The sequence below is a fragment of the Arachis hypogaea genome, chromosome 3, assembly GCF_003086295.3.
Source record: "Arachis hypogaea cultivar Tifrunner chromosome 3, arahy.Tifrunner.gnm2.J5K5, whole genome shotgun sequence".
NCBI lineage: Eukaryota > Viridiplantae > Streptophyta > Magnoliopsida > Fabales > Fabaceae > Arachis > Arachis hypogaea.
In genome coordinates this window covers 79,174,104-79,188,946 of record NC_092038.1, presented here as the reverse complement: position 1 = coordinate 79,188,946, position 14,843 = coordinate 79,174,104, and the positions used below count along the sequence as shown (strand labels likewise).

Here is a 14,843-nt window from a genome sequence, read left to right as displayed (position 1 = left end):
GCAAAAAGGCAAAAGAAAAAAGTCCCAAAGACCTCCAACACTCATTCAGTCCAACAAGAGACAAGGGTTGACACTCAATCTTCACACTCTGCCTAACCACCAGTAGAGGTAATGTTATTTTACAGATTCATACCCTTTAACTATAAAATTAATTGGCCCAAGAGCATATACGATAAATTGAATTGTTTTCATGTGGTTTAGGGTGTGGACTACAACACTGAGCCCTCAAACCCTGCTACCCCAACTGTTTTTAACCACGGGCCAAATTTTAGACCTAAGCAAGCTATAACTAGACCTCCAGCACCTACAGTGCACCACCCTCAACAGCAGGCCACAGCCCCAACAGTTCAACCACCTCTACAGCAAGCAACAACTCCAATCTCACAACCATCAACTCAGCAACAACTTCCAACTGAAGGAGCAACTGACTCAGGGACTGCCACAACTCCTTCATGTTTATTCCCACACCAGGCCTAAATGCACCCCACAAATTCAAGCCAACATATGGGTTTAGGCTACCAAGACTTCAAAAATGACATAATCGTAGTTATAGTTATGAATATTTTGGTGTAAAGTTTTTTGGTTGTCAAGTTATAAGAAGTAATACACTTTACACTACTGGAACATGTTTTTTGTTTTGTGAATTCAGACATGTGCTGATGATTTTGGCTCAATATGTAAATGCTTTTGTGCTTAGCAATATGAATATAAACATTATACTTTTAGCTTATACAGCATTGTGCAGATTTATCTTGGGTTCAGCCTTTACATTATTACAAAGAAAAATTCACATTCAATTCATTTAGAATCTACAATTACAGAGCAAATTAACCTTGTCCATGCATCACTTAAAGCAACACAATATACCCTAAAACACTACAAACACAATTGCTGTTAACAGAATTAACATTGCCAGCATAACAAACACACCATGGGTATCGCTACATTTTTTTTATTTTCCTTCATATTCATCTTCAATCTTGAATTCCAGTTGCTCCAACCTTTTCTCCACCATCATCATTCTTCCTTGAACATCATTGTCATCTTCATGCCCAAAACGTTTAGCAATCAGTTCGTCCAGCCAAACAAAAAAGTTACATTGACGTTGCTCCATCTGCAATCGCCATTATAGTGAATACAACTTGTTAAACAACGTAGGAAGTTGATTACATAAACTGAAGATGGGTGCACACTTACGCCATAGTAGGAACAACCCAGGAAGATTCTGTCTGGGTTCTTGGCTGTCCCAAACTGTTGCATGACTGCATAGGTGCCACACTTGCATTTAGGGTGCTGGAACTTGGCCTTCTTACCCTCACTTGCATTGCTACTCGAACCCACCATATTCTTCCTCCAGATATGGCGTGTGTTAGAGGTTGAATATTGCTCTGGATTGCTCATGTTTCAGGCACTAGTGTTAGGGTTCATAAATGGGGAGACTGAGTTTTCACCCTAAACGAGCAAAAGGACTTCTTTTTAAAACGACGTCGCTTTGCTGAGTGTGCAGGGACTTATTTGTCTACATGCCCACAGAGCAATCCACGTTTGATGATACAACGCCATGTCACGGGTTGCACGTTACACCTCAGCGTTTTCCGTCGACTTTGAACGGAGAAACCAACTCAAGGGCTAATTGGTATCACGAAGTACATGGATAAGGGCCGATTTAATAATTTACAAAGGTTAGGGGACGTGTAGTCAATTTTCAAAATGGATAGGAGCTGGAAAGGGTATTTACTTATTAGACTTATAGTATCTCCTCAAATCAGTTAAAACGTCATATTATATAATCAAATTAATTTGATAACCAAATTCAATTAAATTAATAAAAAAAGGAGAATTTAAACTTTTCTATTTTAATTTACACTTATTTATAAAAGTTTCTTCTGGATTATAGCAATTTCATACCCCAACTAAACATTTTTATAACTTATAATTCTTGAAACATTATTTATTTATTTGTTATTTTTGTTGATTTCTTCTCTACGCTTGTTTCCATGTTTATCCCTTACTCACACACAATCGATTTCTCGTCTTTTAATATTTGATTGATCTTCCATTTTCTTCATTCGTACATTTCAAACGTGTTGGTTTTGAAAACTATATTTTAAAAAAATTAAACTCGCTTTCAACATTTTAAAATTGTATTTCAAATATATGAAGTTTAAAATACCCCAATAAATTTAAAATAGAATTCAATTTGGATACGTGTAAAATAATCTTACACGGGCATCCAATTACGTAATAATGTGTCAAAAAAAACACCACTATTTATATTGTTAGGACTAACAATGAATAAAATAGAATATGATTTAGACTTTACCTTAATCTTATTTTTAAATTGAAAACTTTTAACTCAACCCTATTCTACCCTACCTGCAAGTTGAAAAACTCTATCCGGGTTAAAATTTTCAACTCTATTCTATTCGACCCTACCTGCAGAAAAATCAAATTTTTTTCAACTAAATACAAAATTCAATCATTTCATTTTTCATACATATTAATAAAATAAAAAATAAAAAATTAAATTCAAATTAAAACTAAAAATAATAAAATCTTAAAAAAATAAGACAAACAAAGATAAATGTCTCCTCATTCTTTTTGTAACTCTAAATTCTTGCAACATTCCTCTTTAAATAACAAACGTACTAAATTAGTAATTAAAAAATGATTAGTTTAGTAGTTATTTTAAACTTTTACAAGAAGAGATTATGGATTCAATACTCACTTCCTTCACTACATATATAATTTTTAAATAGGATTAACCACAAAAAATGCTCTCAAATTATTCAAACACGGACAGAAATGCACCCGAATTTTACTATCGAAAAAAATACCTTTAAATAATTTAAAAACATAACAACAATACCCAACAGCGAATATATATTTTCAAAAAATGCCTTAGAGATTAAATTTTGATGTGATTTCTTACAAGAATAATTAAAAAAATGAGATATTATTATTTTTAAAATTTGATAATTTTTTTAAGTATATATTTTTTGTGATTTTTTAAAAATATTATTGGTTGTTAACAAAAAAAATTACAAAAGAAATATATACTCAACGAAAAATCACCAAATTTTAAGGATACTAATATCTCATTTTTTTAATCATACTTGCAAAAAATTGTATCAAAATTCAATCTCTAGTATATTTTTTTGAGAAATACATATTTAATGTTAGATATTCTTACAAAAAAATTAACATTAAATATGTATTTCTTAAAAAATACATTAGAGATTGAATTTTGATGCAATTTTTTACAAAAATAATTAAAAAAATAAAATATCATTATTCTTAAAATTGTGATTTTTTGTTAAGTATATATTATTTTGTGATTTTTTAAAAGTATTATTGGTTGCTAACAAAAATAATTATAAAAAATTATATACTTAACAAAAAATTACCAATTTTTATGTATAATAATATATTATTTTTATAATCATACTTACAAAAAATTCATCAAAATTCAATTTTTAAAATATTTTTTAAAAATATATATTTACTATTGGGTATTGTATTTTTAAATTATTTAAAGACATTTTTGTCGATAGTAAAATTCGGGTATACTTTTGCCTACGTTTAAATAATTTAGGAATGTTTTTTGTGGTTAACCCTTTTAATATATATATTATAATATATTAAAGGTGGATAGGATATCTTTAAACCCGTAACCCGACCCTACCCGCAACGAGTCGAGTAAACAACCCTATCCGATTAGGTTAGCTAGGGTTCATATTACCAGCCCTATATACATTGCTAAGGTAAATAGTCATTCAGAAAAAAAAAAACAAATATAATTAAATAGTTGTCTAAAATATTTTATATTATCAATATATCAAAAATTCAAAATTAACAGAATATAGCCATAGTTCTGTGAGGTTTAAAATCCTAACAAAAGTGAAAATAAAGAAATTTGAATGGAAAATGGAGTAGAAAAGAATTTGATTGAATAAAAATCAATTTAACTAACGAATAAAATTTGAAAGATTATTTTGACTATTTACTCTGAATATAACATAAGAAATTTAATAATACAAAATATTCTATAAAGAAAATATTAAAATTTATATATTTAAGAATAAATGAAAAAAAATAAAAATAAAAATAAAAACTACGCCATGCATCACCAACTAAAGAAACCAAACTTGGTAATACAAATGTTTCCCCATCATCCCCCCACCCCCCTTGTGTGTGTAACTGTATGAGTTCCGTTCTCCCTTTTTTGAGTAAAGATGCGACCAAGGTGCATGAACAACTCTGTGCAGCAGCATAAATCAATTAAAACATGTTTCTAGATCTCATTGAGCCCAAATAGAATAAACACCTACCTAATTTTCCCCCTAATTCACAAAAACCTGTGTTTTTGAGTGATCAGTGCTCATGCTCATATGTACGTCTTATGATATCTTCTGTTAACCTGAAGAGTGAAGAAGCAGTTGAAATTTGAAAACTTACGCTCCTCTAAACACGTGTGCTACTTGCTACTTTGGGCACTCCGTGAATGTCTCCACAAACTAATACCAAGAACCACCATGGCAGCGATTCCTACTAAAATCTGCCAGAAAAATAAAAGATAGTAATGAGATAGATTATTGTTGTATTATTATATTATTATAGTCCGGCCAAAATAAAACCTGGCGAGGGGCCTGAATGTAACTGACCGTTGCTTCTCTGGCATGTCCTGTTAGCGTAGATTGGAATGCTGATTTCAGTAATTGGAAAGGAGATGACTTGGGCATTAGGATTACCACAGTATACTGTTTTTTGCAAGGATATGGCAGCATCCTTTGCAGGGCCAACTGTGCAGTTCTTGGTGTCAAGGAAGATCTAACTTTTCTTCGACCTTCATCCTGAATCTGAACCAGGGAATAATTTCAATATCGCAAATTTCAATTTTCATCTAATTAAAATGAGTAAATGTATTACTTCGTAACCAATGCTGTAATAATTTGCCACATTCAAACAGATCATATTAGAGGGGGCTAAGTTCACAAAAAATAAAAAGTATTCAACTGCAGTCTAAATTCTATCCCAAACAGAAAAGGTAGAATTGAATATTAATACTTTGGTGATCTTATAATGAAATGGAAAATACACAGTAATACCACTAACCTCAAAAGAAGCACCAACATCATTAGCATAGACTCTTGATTGATAACTGCGTAAAATCCTATCCAGCCAGAAATAATTTTCCTGAAAGAACATACTGAAATAAGAAAACGATACAGGTCGGATGTTACTTGTACCCCTTTAAATCTTGAATTTGAATGCACATGGGGACATAAGAGATGAGAGAAGAACATGTGTTTGACTTGTATCGTTGTCTACAGTTGATATGGTAGATATATGAACTTCTATGTCTACCTCACATATTTCGCTGCATCAACAGCTTAGAACAGGTTATGATGCTAATAAAAAAAACTGTTAAATCAACCTGCAATCCATTCTCATGAGCTCTTTGCTCAATTTCAAGGATGGTTGCAACATCTTGATCAGAAGGCCCTTCCTCTTGAAGGCACAAAATTTCATCTAAAGCAAGATCCACCTGTAAATGATTTACGAGACAGTAAATTACACTGAGTAACTATATTGAAAGTTTAGCTATTTAGCATATGCAGAATACTTGCCAGCTTGGAAGATATCTCTGGATCACAAGAGAAGTTTATGCTAATGTCACCACGAACATCACCTATTCTTGAGGGTTTATTACCACCAAGGAATACTGAAACACCAACAGAGTATATCTGGTGCACAGAAGTAGTGCCTAAGTATACAATTAAAAACAACTGAAGGAAAATGCAGGTAACATGTATACACCTGTCCATGCTTGAAACGGAGAACTTGCATTATTTTTGTTTCAATAAGCTTGCTTAGGAACCCAACAAAGTGGATTTCTTCCACCTGCAATCATGCCCCATGCCCCAATCCCCCACATATGCCCAGTAATGCATAAATTCCAGTAAGAACAGGTCGTCTTCAGATAACTGCATAAATTCAGCATACAAAAGGGAAAGAGCACATACCAGGGTTCCATTCTTCATCTCCACGGGAAAGCATAGCTGCACTAAACATTGTGCTTCCACCATAGGACTCCGAACCACTTCTCTACAAGCACAAAGTATGTCATATATGGAAGTTCACATTATCTTTTAAAAGTGAACCTCAGTGTCCACACAAAATTGAAAGAAACTAGTAACACCCAGATTGTCAAAAAGGCACAATACTGTCTTTTGCAGGAGATGGATGTACATAATCATGGTCATTTTCCTTTAGAAAGAATGTAGTACATTTGAGAGCCTAAGAATAATTTCACATATTTTCCTGCAGAAGCAAAACTACTGAAAAATTACTACATTTTTACTTGTAAATACCTAGAAATGGTCGTTGGAAAAGTGAAAGGCAATCCTTTCAGTTCATCACGGTTAAAATGCATAATAGGTTCAGCTGGCCTTGGTATTCCACCCTGCAAGGAATTTCAAAAGAAAAAATTAATAGTATTCAATATCTCCTGGCTTTAAAGAAATGAATTTCCAAATTTTAACTCACTAGGTACTGCAATATCAAGGGCATTGCAATGGTAGGTTCAATATTCCCAACTATCACAACAGTAAAAGTTGATGGATCTCTGAAACATTTGCTGAAGTATTCACAGGCTTTCAGTGGATCAACTTTTTGTAGGTCACTTTTTCTAATAGGCTGCAAGACAGGCAGTTAGTTGAAAATCAAGAGCAGTCTTACTTAGTCAATGGTTTAAAGTAACACCAGAAAATAATCATACCCTGAAGAAATAGGAGTTTCCATAGTTGAGCTCCTTTACACGGTTTGCAAAAGCAGTATATGGGTCCCTGTCTTGAGCATAAACTGCTTCTTCAGCCATTTGCATCACTATTTTGACATCTTCTTCGCCGGGTGTTAAATTGGTTGTAAACAACTGATAGACAAGCTGGAGAATAATTTAAAGTGATAAGTATAGACCAGTGGAAGTCACATGTGGCTGATTTAAATGACAGGAAAACATAGTTGCAATTAAATCTAGTACTAGACACACCACAGTGATCATTTGAACTAATCTTACTATAAACATCAACAGTTCATGTTGATTTAGCAAACAACCCTGTCCCCCCTCACCAGAAGACCCCTGCTGTTCAACCCAGGTTCTTTAAATGTCACAAATTATGCAGCAGACTGGGTTATGCAATAACAGTATGCTGCAATCAGAAATGAGGAAAATTAAAATATACATATTAGAAAACAGCTGAGATGAAGCACATTCAAGTGATTGTTCTTTGGAGTGCTTCTTTAACAAATGCATTCAACTTTAACACACAGCTACCACTGACAGGATTAAAAAATGCAAGGTTTTTTCCAAAGGTGTTGGGATAAAAGGAAGAAAATACAACAAAGCGGCAGCTAATCGAACATTTCAAGCTGAAGCCACTACAAGCCACAAGGATCACAAGACTTCAAAGAATTCAGACGACCACCTATAATATAAATCATTTGGTGAATTGTATGGTCACCAACAAAGACAAAAAGCTAGCAGTAAAATTACCGGTTTTGAGGGATTACACAGCAATAGGGCATAGTACAAAATCAAGTGATGGCAAAAGTTACCTTATAGAGGATATTCACATATTGGACTGAGGTGTAGAACGCAAAAAGTATTTGTAGGGTACACATTAAACAGATGAAAAAATGGAGAAATATATCTCACATATGAATGCCTTACCTTATAGGTCATTCAGAATATGTTCTTGCTTTAAACATAAACATGTTGATTTAGACCTTACTAAATGGTTTAAATCTTCTCACTTGGTCATGTGACTGCTTTAATTTGCTAGAAAATCATAAACTCAATACACAACTTTCATAATTGAATCAAATGTACCTGCAAAGCAGTTTCCAGGTCAGTAGGTGAGCAATCACCAGAAAAAGTTCTCATATATGCACCAATCTTGGTACCAACTTCAGCTCTCTTGCCAGCAAGCATATCCATTAGGATAGATGGTCTATAACCAAAGACGCCAATTTCCCCCGCAATGGTTGCTCCCATAGAGCAAGAGAAATACTCGCTCTCTGGGAGCTCAGACAAGCCTCCATATGAATATCCTGTGAAGATAACCTGCTGAGAAAGTATTAATTCATGCTAAAATGGCAACATTACTCCTGAGAGCAACAGTATTTCCAGATTCCTAATAATAATGTATGTGCATAAAAATCAAATCTTGCCATGACAACCAGTATATACAGCTGATCATGTATTAACAGTAACTTCAGTTTCTTGGAAACTTAAAACAATGATATCTGTATAACAGTAAAAAGATCCATAAATAAAATTAAGAGAAAAGAAGCATTTTCTCACGAATGCTGTTAATCCCACCAAAGATCACAATAACGAAAGAAAAGGATGAAGAAAGAATAAAACAATGATCTAAGACACTTGGCATCTGCAATAATTAATATTAGCACTAGTAGTATTTTGCCCTTTGAAAAAACAGCATAGATATTATCTCCCAAAATCTCTACAAAATTTTTCACACTTACAGTACCACACAAGTAAATTTCAATTTTACAAAATTAACACCTTAGATGTGTAAATTATCTGAGAATAATTATGACTCCTAAAAACATAATCAAGAAGATGCATTTTTTCCCCCTAGCACTTCGTTGAGTTGTTCTATTACAATAAAATTCTCCATCTTATCACAAAAAGGGCACCCGGTGCATAATGCATCCCACATTAACGCAGGGTCCGGGGAAGGCTCACACCCAAAGGGTATGTACGCAGCCTAACCTGATAATTACATCAATGGCTTGGACCCGTGACCTTGAGGTCACATGGAGACAACTCAACCGTTGTTCCAAGGCTCCCCTTCTCTCCATCATACTAATCATGCAATTTAATAAAATTGCAAGCAGGTTGTCAATCAGTGATGTAGTAATAATAGATCACTGTCCGTTTAAGCAACATGTATTAACTATCATAAATTTGGAAAGAAATTCCTGAGAATTGAACCTGATCATCAAGAAAGTCTGTACACTTATAGCAGATCCGCATGCCATTTGACAAAAATAGTTCAGCAGCTCCAATGTTTGGATAGTCCCTATCTGCCACAACATGCCTGATTTAGAGAGATGAAAAAGGGAAATGAGATACGGATATGTTATTTCCGAAAAATAACTTAAAATAGAAGAAATTGACCCAGATATTAGTTTGGCCCTTCATTGCAATAAAATCCCAGCTGGTTAAACAGATTATATCGGCATTTTAGTACTTCACAGAAAAACAATATTTTAGTGAAGGAAATATGCCTTAAAGCATAATATGAACAATCAGGTCCTGTCCTACAGGGGAAAACAAAAACAGGCAAGCACTTCCCTTTCTTTGGGTTAATAAAACAGAGCTAATGGCCAAACACAACAAAGGAAACAGTAAAAACAAAACAAAACATCTCATCTCGTGGAAAATCCCTTACTGGAATTCTAGTCAACAATAAATCTATTATCTTAACAAGATGTGCAGAGAAACAACCAAAAAGTAATCCAAACAACCATAATATTTGCCAAGGAGAATGCACTTCCTGTATTTTACTCCAGATGAATCCAAGTAGTAGTAGTTATACAAGAACCAACAATGCTTAATTCTTCTTATACTAGAATTATCTTTGATAATCACTAAAACTGCAAAGATTAGTGAAAGGTATCAGGCTTGAGTTCAATGAGGGAGAAGAGAGTTTGAGAGAGAAGAGAGTTTGAGAAGAGTGTAGAAGATTCTGATTTGTGATTATTGAACCAACTGCAGAGAGAGACTTATTACACTGTATTTGTAGACAAGGATTAGTATAACTAACTTGTCCTAGCTGGCACAGTTATAACAAACTCTAACCACTTCTAATTACACTTAGCAGACTGGTATAACTCCAACTACTTCTTACTGTTATCAATTAGCACACAGGAAAACCATGAAGAAAATTAAGACACGTCAACAACTCTTTCCTAATAACATGAAGTTTGAAAGACTAAAGTAGGCTATCTAGGAGCTAGTGAATAACTGCAGAGTACACACTTAGTGTTAATTGACAATAATTATTATCACTGCAAGGATATGTGCACATGTGAAACACCTTAAAGACTGATTCAAGTAACGAAAGATATTTAAGAGCCAAGAGTAAGTTAGGAAAAGGGTAAAATCTTTTGCGGTCAAACTCACCCCATATTTGGCTTTGTAGAGACAATCTCTTCCGGTACATGTTCGTCATCCCAAGGAGGTATTCTACCCTCTTCCTCCAGAAGATTGACTTTCTTTACAATATTTTTTAGATCATCAACTACAGAAAACGTCTGGGGCTCAATTGTCTTAATGACACAGCTGCATGATGTCCTTAATTTGTCAGAACATTTAGAGAGCTCTGCTGCCGTTATATCTAAAATGTTATTAATTAATATAAGTCAGTTGCATGGCCTCTCAAATTGGATTCATGCACAGATTTAATATAGGAAGAGAAAAGAAAATGATATATCAACTCACGTGGCAGAAGAGTTTTTTGGAGCTGAGCCTCATATTCAATCCCAACAACAGGTTCATTGTGGAGAAAATGCTGTGGGGAAAAAAAGAAAGTAGAAAAACTTATTCCCAAAACATACAATTTGTTGTAACACATTTTGATGAGCAAAAGAAAAAGAAGACAAATATACTTGTAAATATTCGTCTCTTAGGCTTGTAGATTGAATTTGATCCCGCTCCAAATAGGCAGATTCAATTTCTGACATCAGCAATGCACGAACAATAGCTATTTCACGGTCTGAAAAGCCATGAAGCCGTACCCTTGCAACCTAAAACATAGCTTCCTAAATTAGGAAAGAAAAAGAGAGAAAAGAGTGGAAGAGGAAGAAAGCGAAAGAAAAATAATGCAGCCCTCAAAATAATAAAGACCTCCATTAACATTGATTCGAGTGCGTCAATAGTCCCTTTTCCTTTGCAAGATGCAGTCATTATATTAGCCTTTAATGGACGAGTTAGAACATCAGCAGCAGCTGAGCAAGAGAAATAGGGTGGATCCTTTCTGCGTGATATCTTAAAGAATCTCTGGTTCAAGGCATATAGGAACATGGATTCTGCAAGTAGGTTTCTGTAGTCTTTCACTGTTTTAAGCTCGTCTGCTGGCATTTTATAGCTAATCATCACTGCAGACTGTTATTAGCCAAACCAAGAGTAGCATGTTAATTTCACACAAATAGACTGGTCACTGAAGAAAGGTTGTTGATTCATTACTTACTTACCCCTGCAGCTTCAGATTCAACAAAACATGAAAATCGTGGCTCTTCATGTGATGGAACCTGGAATGTTGGTATAAGTGGAGGATCAGGTGCAGGGACTTTTTGGCCAAAGTGGGTCTTTATCAGCTCCACTACAGTCTGAAATTGTGGGAGGAAGGTTAGCATAAGCCATGACCAAAACAGCACATTCAAATTTTTAAAGAGATAAATTACAAAAGAACCTCTGCATCAGAAAAATCTCCCACTGCTATCACAGCCATATTGCATAAATGGTACCACTTCTTGTAAAAGTTTTTCACAGTATCTGGAGAAACTGTCCGAATCACTCTCTCTAGTCCAATTGGTAACCTTTCGGCATACTGCAATCAATCAAATGCTTTTACAAAACAAAATTTTATAAAATTTCCAAAAATCACATCTTATCTACAAGACCATTTTAACATCATCCAATAGCAACTTGACTTTTCTAATCACATGAATTTGGTAAGATCTCATATTAAGTATATATTCCAGCAAAACTAATTGACAATAAGAAGAATCAACAATAACAACTAAGTCTTGCCGTATTAGGTAAAGTACCCTACATATATCCTGTCATACATCATGTCAACAAGAAGAAATGTATAAAATATATGAAATTGGAAATAAACACCCATGATTATTGGAATGTGAGACGAGTTTGAAAATGCTCTCCAAACTTATCAGTTATCACCAAATAACAAATAATTGTGACAGACTCATTAAATTGTTTGTGTTTAATAGAGGTACCTTCGACCCTTGCATCATCAAGACCCAATGAGCATCCTGCAGCCTTCCAGTGGCATTCCTAGTCCCTCTGTACTCCTCCAAGACAGCTCCCCTTTCTTTCTCCAAGTCCTCTTTCGATACTCTAATCTGCAGAAAACAGCCTAATCACAACAAATAAAGTAAAAAAGCCTCCAAGACTGACCAACATGGAATTCATAGCCGCTAGTAAACATACCTCAGAGCTGAACTCAGCCAAAACCGAAATGGCCTGAGACAAAAGCTCAGGCTTGTCAACGGGAACAAACATCTCATAGACGGTGTCATCGGCAGAGGTGGCGGCATTTTGACAGGCGCCGAACTCCGCTCCAATGCTCTCAAGAAACTTAATGATGTCATGATTAGTGTACATCTTAGTGGCACTGAAAGCAAGATGCTCCACAATGTGAGCAACTCCACGCTCATCCTCTTCTTCCAGAACTGATCTGCCCGTAAATAGGAGGTTTCGTTCATCATCAATTTCATAATCAGCACGCGCACATAATAAAAAAAAATTCCAAAACTGTAGTCGCACACAAGAACAGGTGAGAATGAGTATGAAAATGAAAACTGCAGTGGCGAAAGAGGGGAGGGGGGAACCCGGAGAAAAGGATGAAGTGAGAAATGAATTAGATTTGGAATACCCGACGGTGACGGCGAGAGCGAGAGCGGCACGCATGCGGGGCTTAGAATTACAGCGGACGTAGTAGCGGAGACCGTTGTCGAGGGTGCCGAAGAGGACGCCCACGGGGTGGAGGGGGAGGGGTTCATCCATGTCGACGGTGACCATTTTGAGGGATCGGAAGCCATGCTTCTTGGAGATCGAAGATGCGTCCGCTGGACCCGGAAGCAATTCCATTTCTCTTCTTCTTCAGTCTTCACTTTCAGGCTTCAGCTCGAAGCTACCAATTACCACTCTGCGCTGTACGGCCCCCTTTCTTTTCCTTTTTTCTTTTCTTTTCCCCCTTAACGTAGTGACCTTGAGTCGTTGACACATAGTTTAATGTAAAACGTAAATTACAAAAAGAGAAGAAAAGAAATAATAACAATAATAATAATAAAGAAAAAAGAATGAGGAGTTTCTACCTTGGTTGGGCTAAAGCGGAATGTATTAGCTTGCAGTTAGCACTTCCACAGCTTGTGTCTAGACCTGCATCATCCATAATCCACATCATAATCCAATAATTCATATTCAACATCTTAACTACAGATTCTCAATTGGAGGAGTGGAAAAAGTCCAATTAAAGTTATTGATTTCAATTTCCTAATGTTTTTGTTGTAACTCCAATCCAACCTATCTTGTGTAAACACATTTCAATTTGCCGCTGCAATCTCGGGATAAGTCCCTCTCCAAAATGGTTGTAAGCAATGCATGTGTAAGTGTCGCTGTAGCCCAACAAAATCACAAGAATTTGCAAAACAAGCAAAATATCAACATTAAAGTTCAAAAGGAAAAAAAAAAAGGAAAAAGAATATCAACATTGATGAAAGTAACAAGTTCAACTTGAATTATGTTCGATTGTTCACCGGGATGGATGGTCGGTTGTACGGCTAGGTTTGAGCAATGGTGGGATGATAAGAATCTGGACCTAGGCGCGAGCTTAGCGAGGGAGAGTGCGGCCACGATCGTCAGTAAGTCGGCGAATGAGGCCACCTGCAAGGATACTCCGATGCTAAAGTAAGTGTCCGTACAATAAGGCGGCTAATTAGGGTAAAAGGTGACGTACCTGAGGGAATAGCAGGTCCCCTCCCTTTATCCGTACTGTTCAGGTGGGTCCTTTCGTTTGGGCCCATGTCTGGAAGCATCTACCAGCTGTCCAAACCTTCACTAGGGGATGGCATCATGCGAGGTATGTTGACTTGGGCGGGTCGGGGACTCGCCGGGTCAGAAATAGGTCAGGTGTACCTCCAGTCCTTATTGGATTAGGCCAGAACAGTACCCCCAACGTGGCAAGCTGTGAGGATCGCAATTGGCACGTTTATCTTACTCATGTCTTCCCGTGCAACTGTCTTCACCTGGTCGTGACTTCGTTTGCGGGATTTGTGCCTTTAGCGCGTGTGGGCTTCCCCCAACTGTTGCTTAGGGTATCGTTTCGGTTTTCGTTCCTAGGGCATTTAATGCCATTTACGAGAGATTTGAAAGCAAGTGGAAAGGTCCATTTTACCCTGGCCATTCAAGCTTCTTCCTCGATAGTTATCATCCCCACACTCATATTTTTCGTTCGTTTTTCACTTTCTACTTCCCTTTTTTCACTCCCTTTTCAAAACTGCTACTCACCCCCTTCGACATTTCTTTTTCCTCTTGTTCTGCAATTTGCTGCATTCGCCTCCATGCCATTTGTGAATCTTGCGCTATTACAATTTTCTATTTCATCTTCTTTTGTCTCAGATACTGGTAAGTGAGCACTATTTTACATTTATTTTGCCCACTTTGATGCTTCTTTTGCCGTTATTATCGCATTTTGCTGTTGTTTTGCTTTGACGGAACTAGTGCCAATTAGCTAGCTCTTAGGGGGTGCCGTAGGTGTTTTTTTTCTGGATTTAGGCCTAGAGATGGTATAATATAGGATAGTAATGATGTTGAAGAAATTAGTTTTAGTTTTGGCTTAGCCCAAGCTTCCGACTTCGTGAGATTTTAACATAAGTGGTGCCCCACTGTAGGTATGGCACAGCAACCTCATGTGAATCGTTACACCTGGTGTACCACCGACGTCACGAGCACATCCTCTAGAGTGACTGCGAAGTAATTATAAAAGTTTTGCAATTTGGGAGCGTTATGC

At 36.0% G+C, this 14,843-nt stretch overlaps 1 protein-coding gene across 5 annotated transcripts; it reads right to left on the bottom strand.

Annotated features, from left to right (window-relative positions):
- Window positions 1-3,993: 3,993 nt before the first annotated feature.
- LOC112790689 (zinc protease PQQL-like) lies at window positions 3,994-13,469 on the bottom strand. 5 transcript variants are annotated; one of them, XR_011880028.1, is made up of 23 exons: window positions 13,150-13,343; window positions 12,708-13,042; window positions 12,263-12,509; window positions 12,049-12,174; window positions 11,502-11,639; window positions 11,284-11,418; window positions 10,937-11,194; window positions 10,699-10,836; window positions 10,532-10,601; window positions 10,214-10,427; window positions 9,020-9,125; window positions 7,892-8,125; window positions 6,782-6,946; window positions 6,550-6,699; window positions 6,375-6,466; window positions 6,027-6,108; window positions 5,821-5,904; window positions 5,631-5,747; window positions 5,438-5,548; window positions 5,116-5,196; window positions 4,665-4,859; window positions 4,332-4,558; window positions 3,994-4,260 (listed from the first exon to the last, which is right to left on the bottom strand). XR_011880028.1 is itself a non-coding variant. In XM_025833215.3 (23 exons), the coding sequence occupies exons 3-23, from the start codon at window positions 12,920-12,922 to the stop codon at window positions 4,478-4,480; spliced, it is 3,039 nt and encodes a 1,012-aa protein (XP_025689000.1). In that variant the 5' UTR covers window positions 12,923-13,042; window positions 13,150-13,213; window positions 13,358-13,469; the 3' UTR covers window positions 3,994-4,477. The 5 variants fall into 5 exon arrangements, 4 of the variants coding, with proteins under 4 accessions (XP_025689000.1, XP_025689001.1, XP_072089216.1 ...); XM_025833215.3 differs by adding an exon at window positions 13,358-13,469 and having other exon boundaries at window positions 3,994-4,558; window positions 13,150-13,213; XM_025833216.3 differs by having other exon boundaries at window positions 3,994-4,558; window positions 12,263-12,504.
- Between the last annotated feature and the right edge of the window lie 1,374 nt (window positions 13,470-14,843).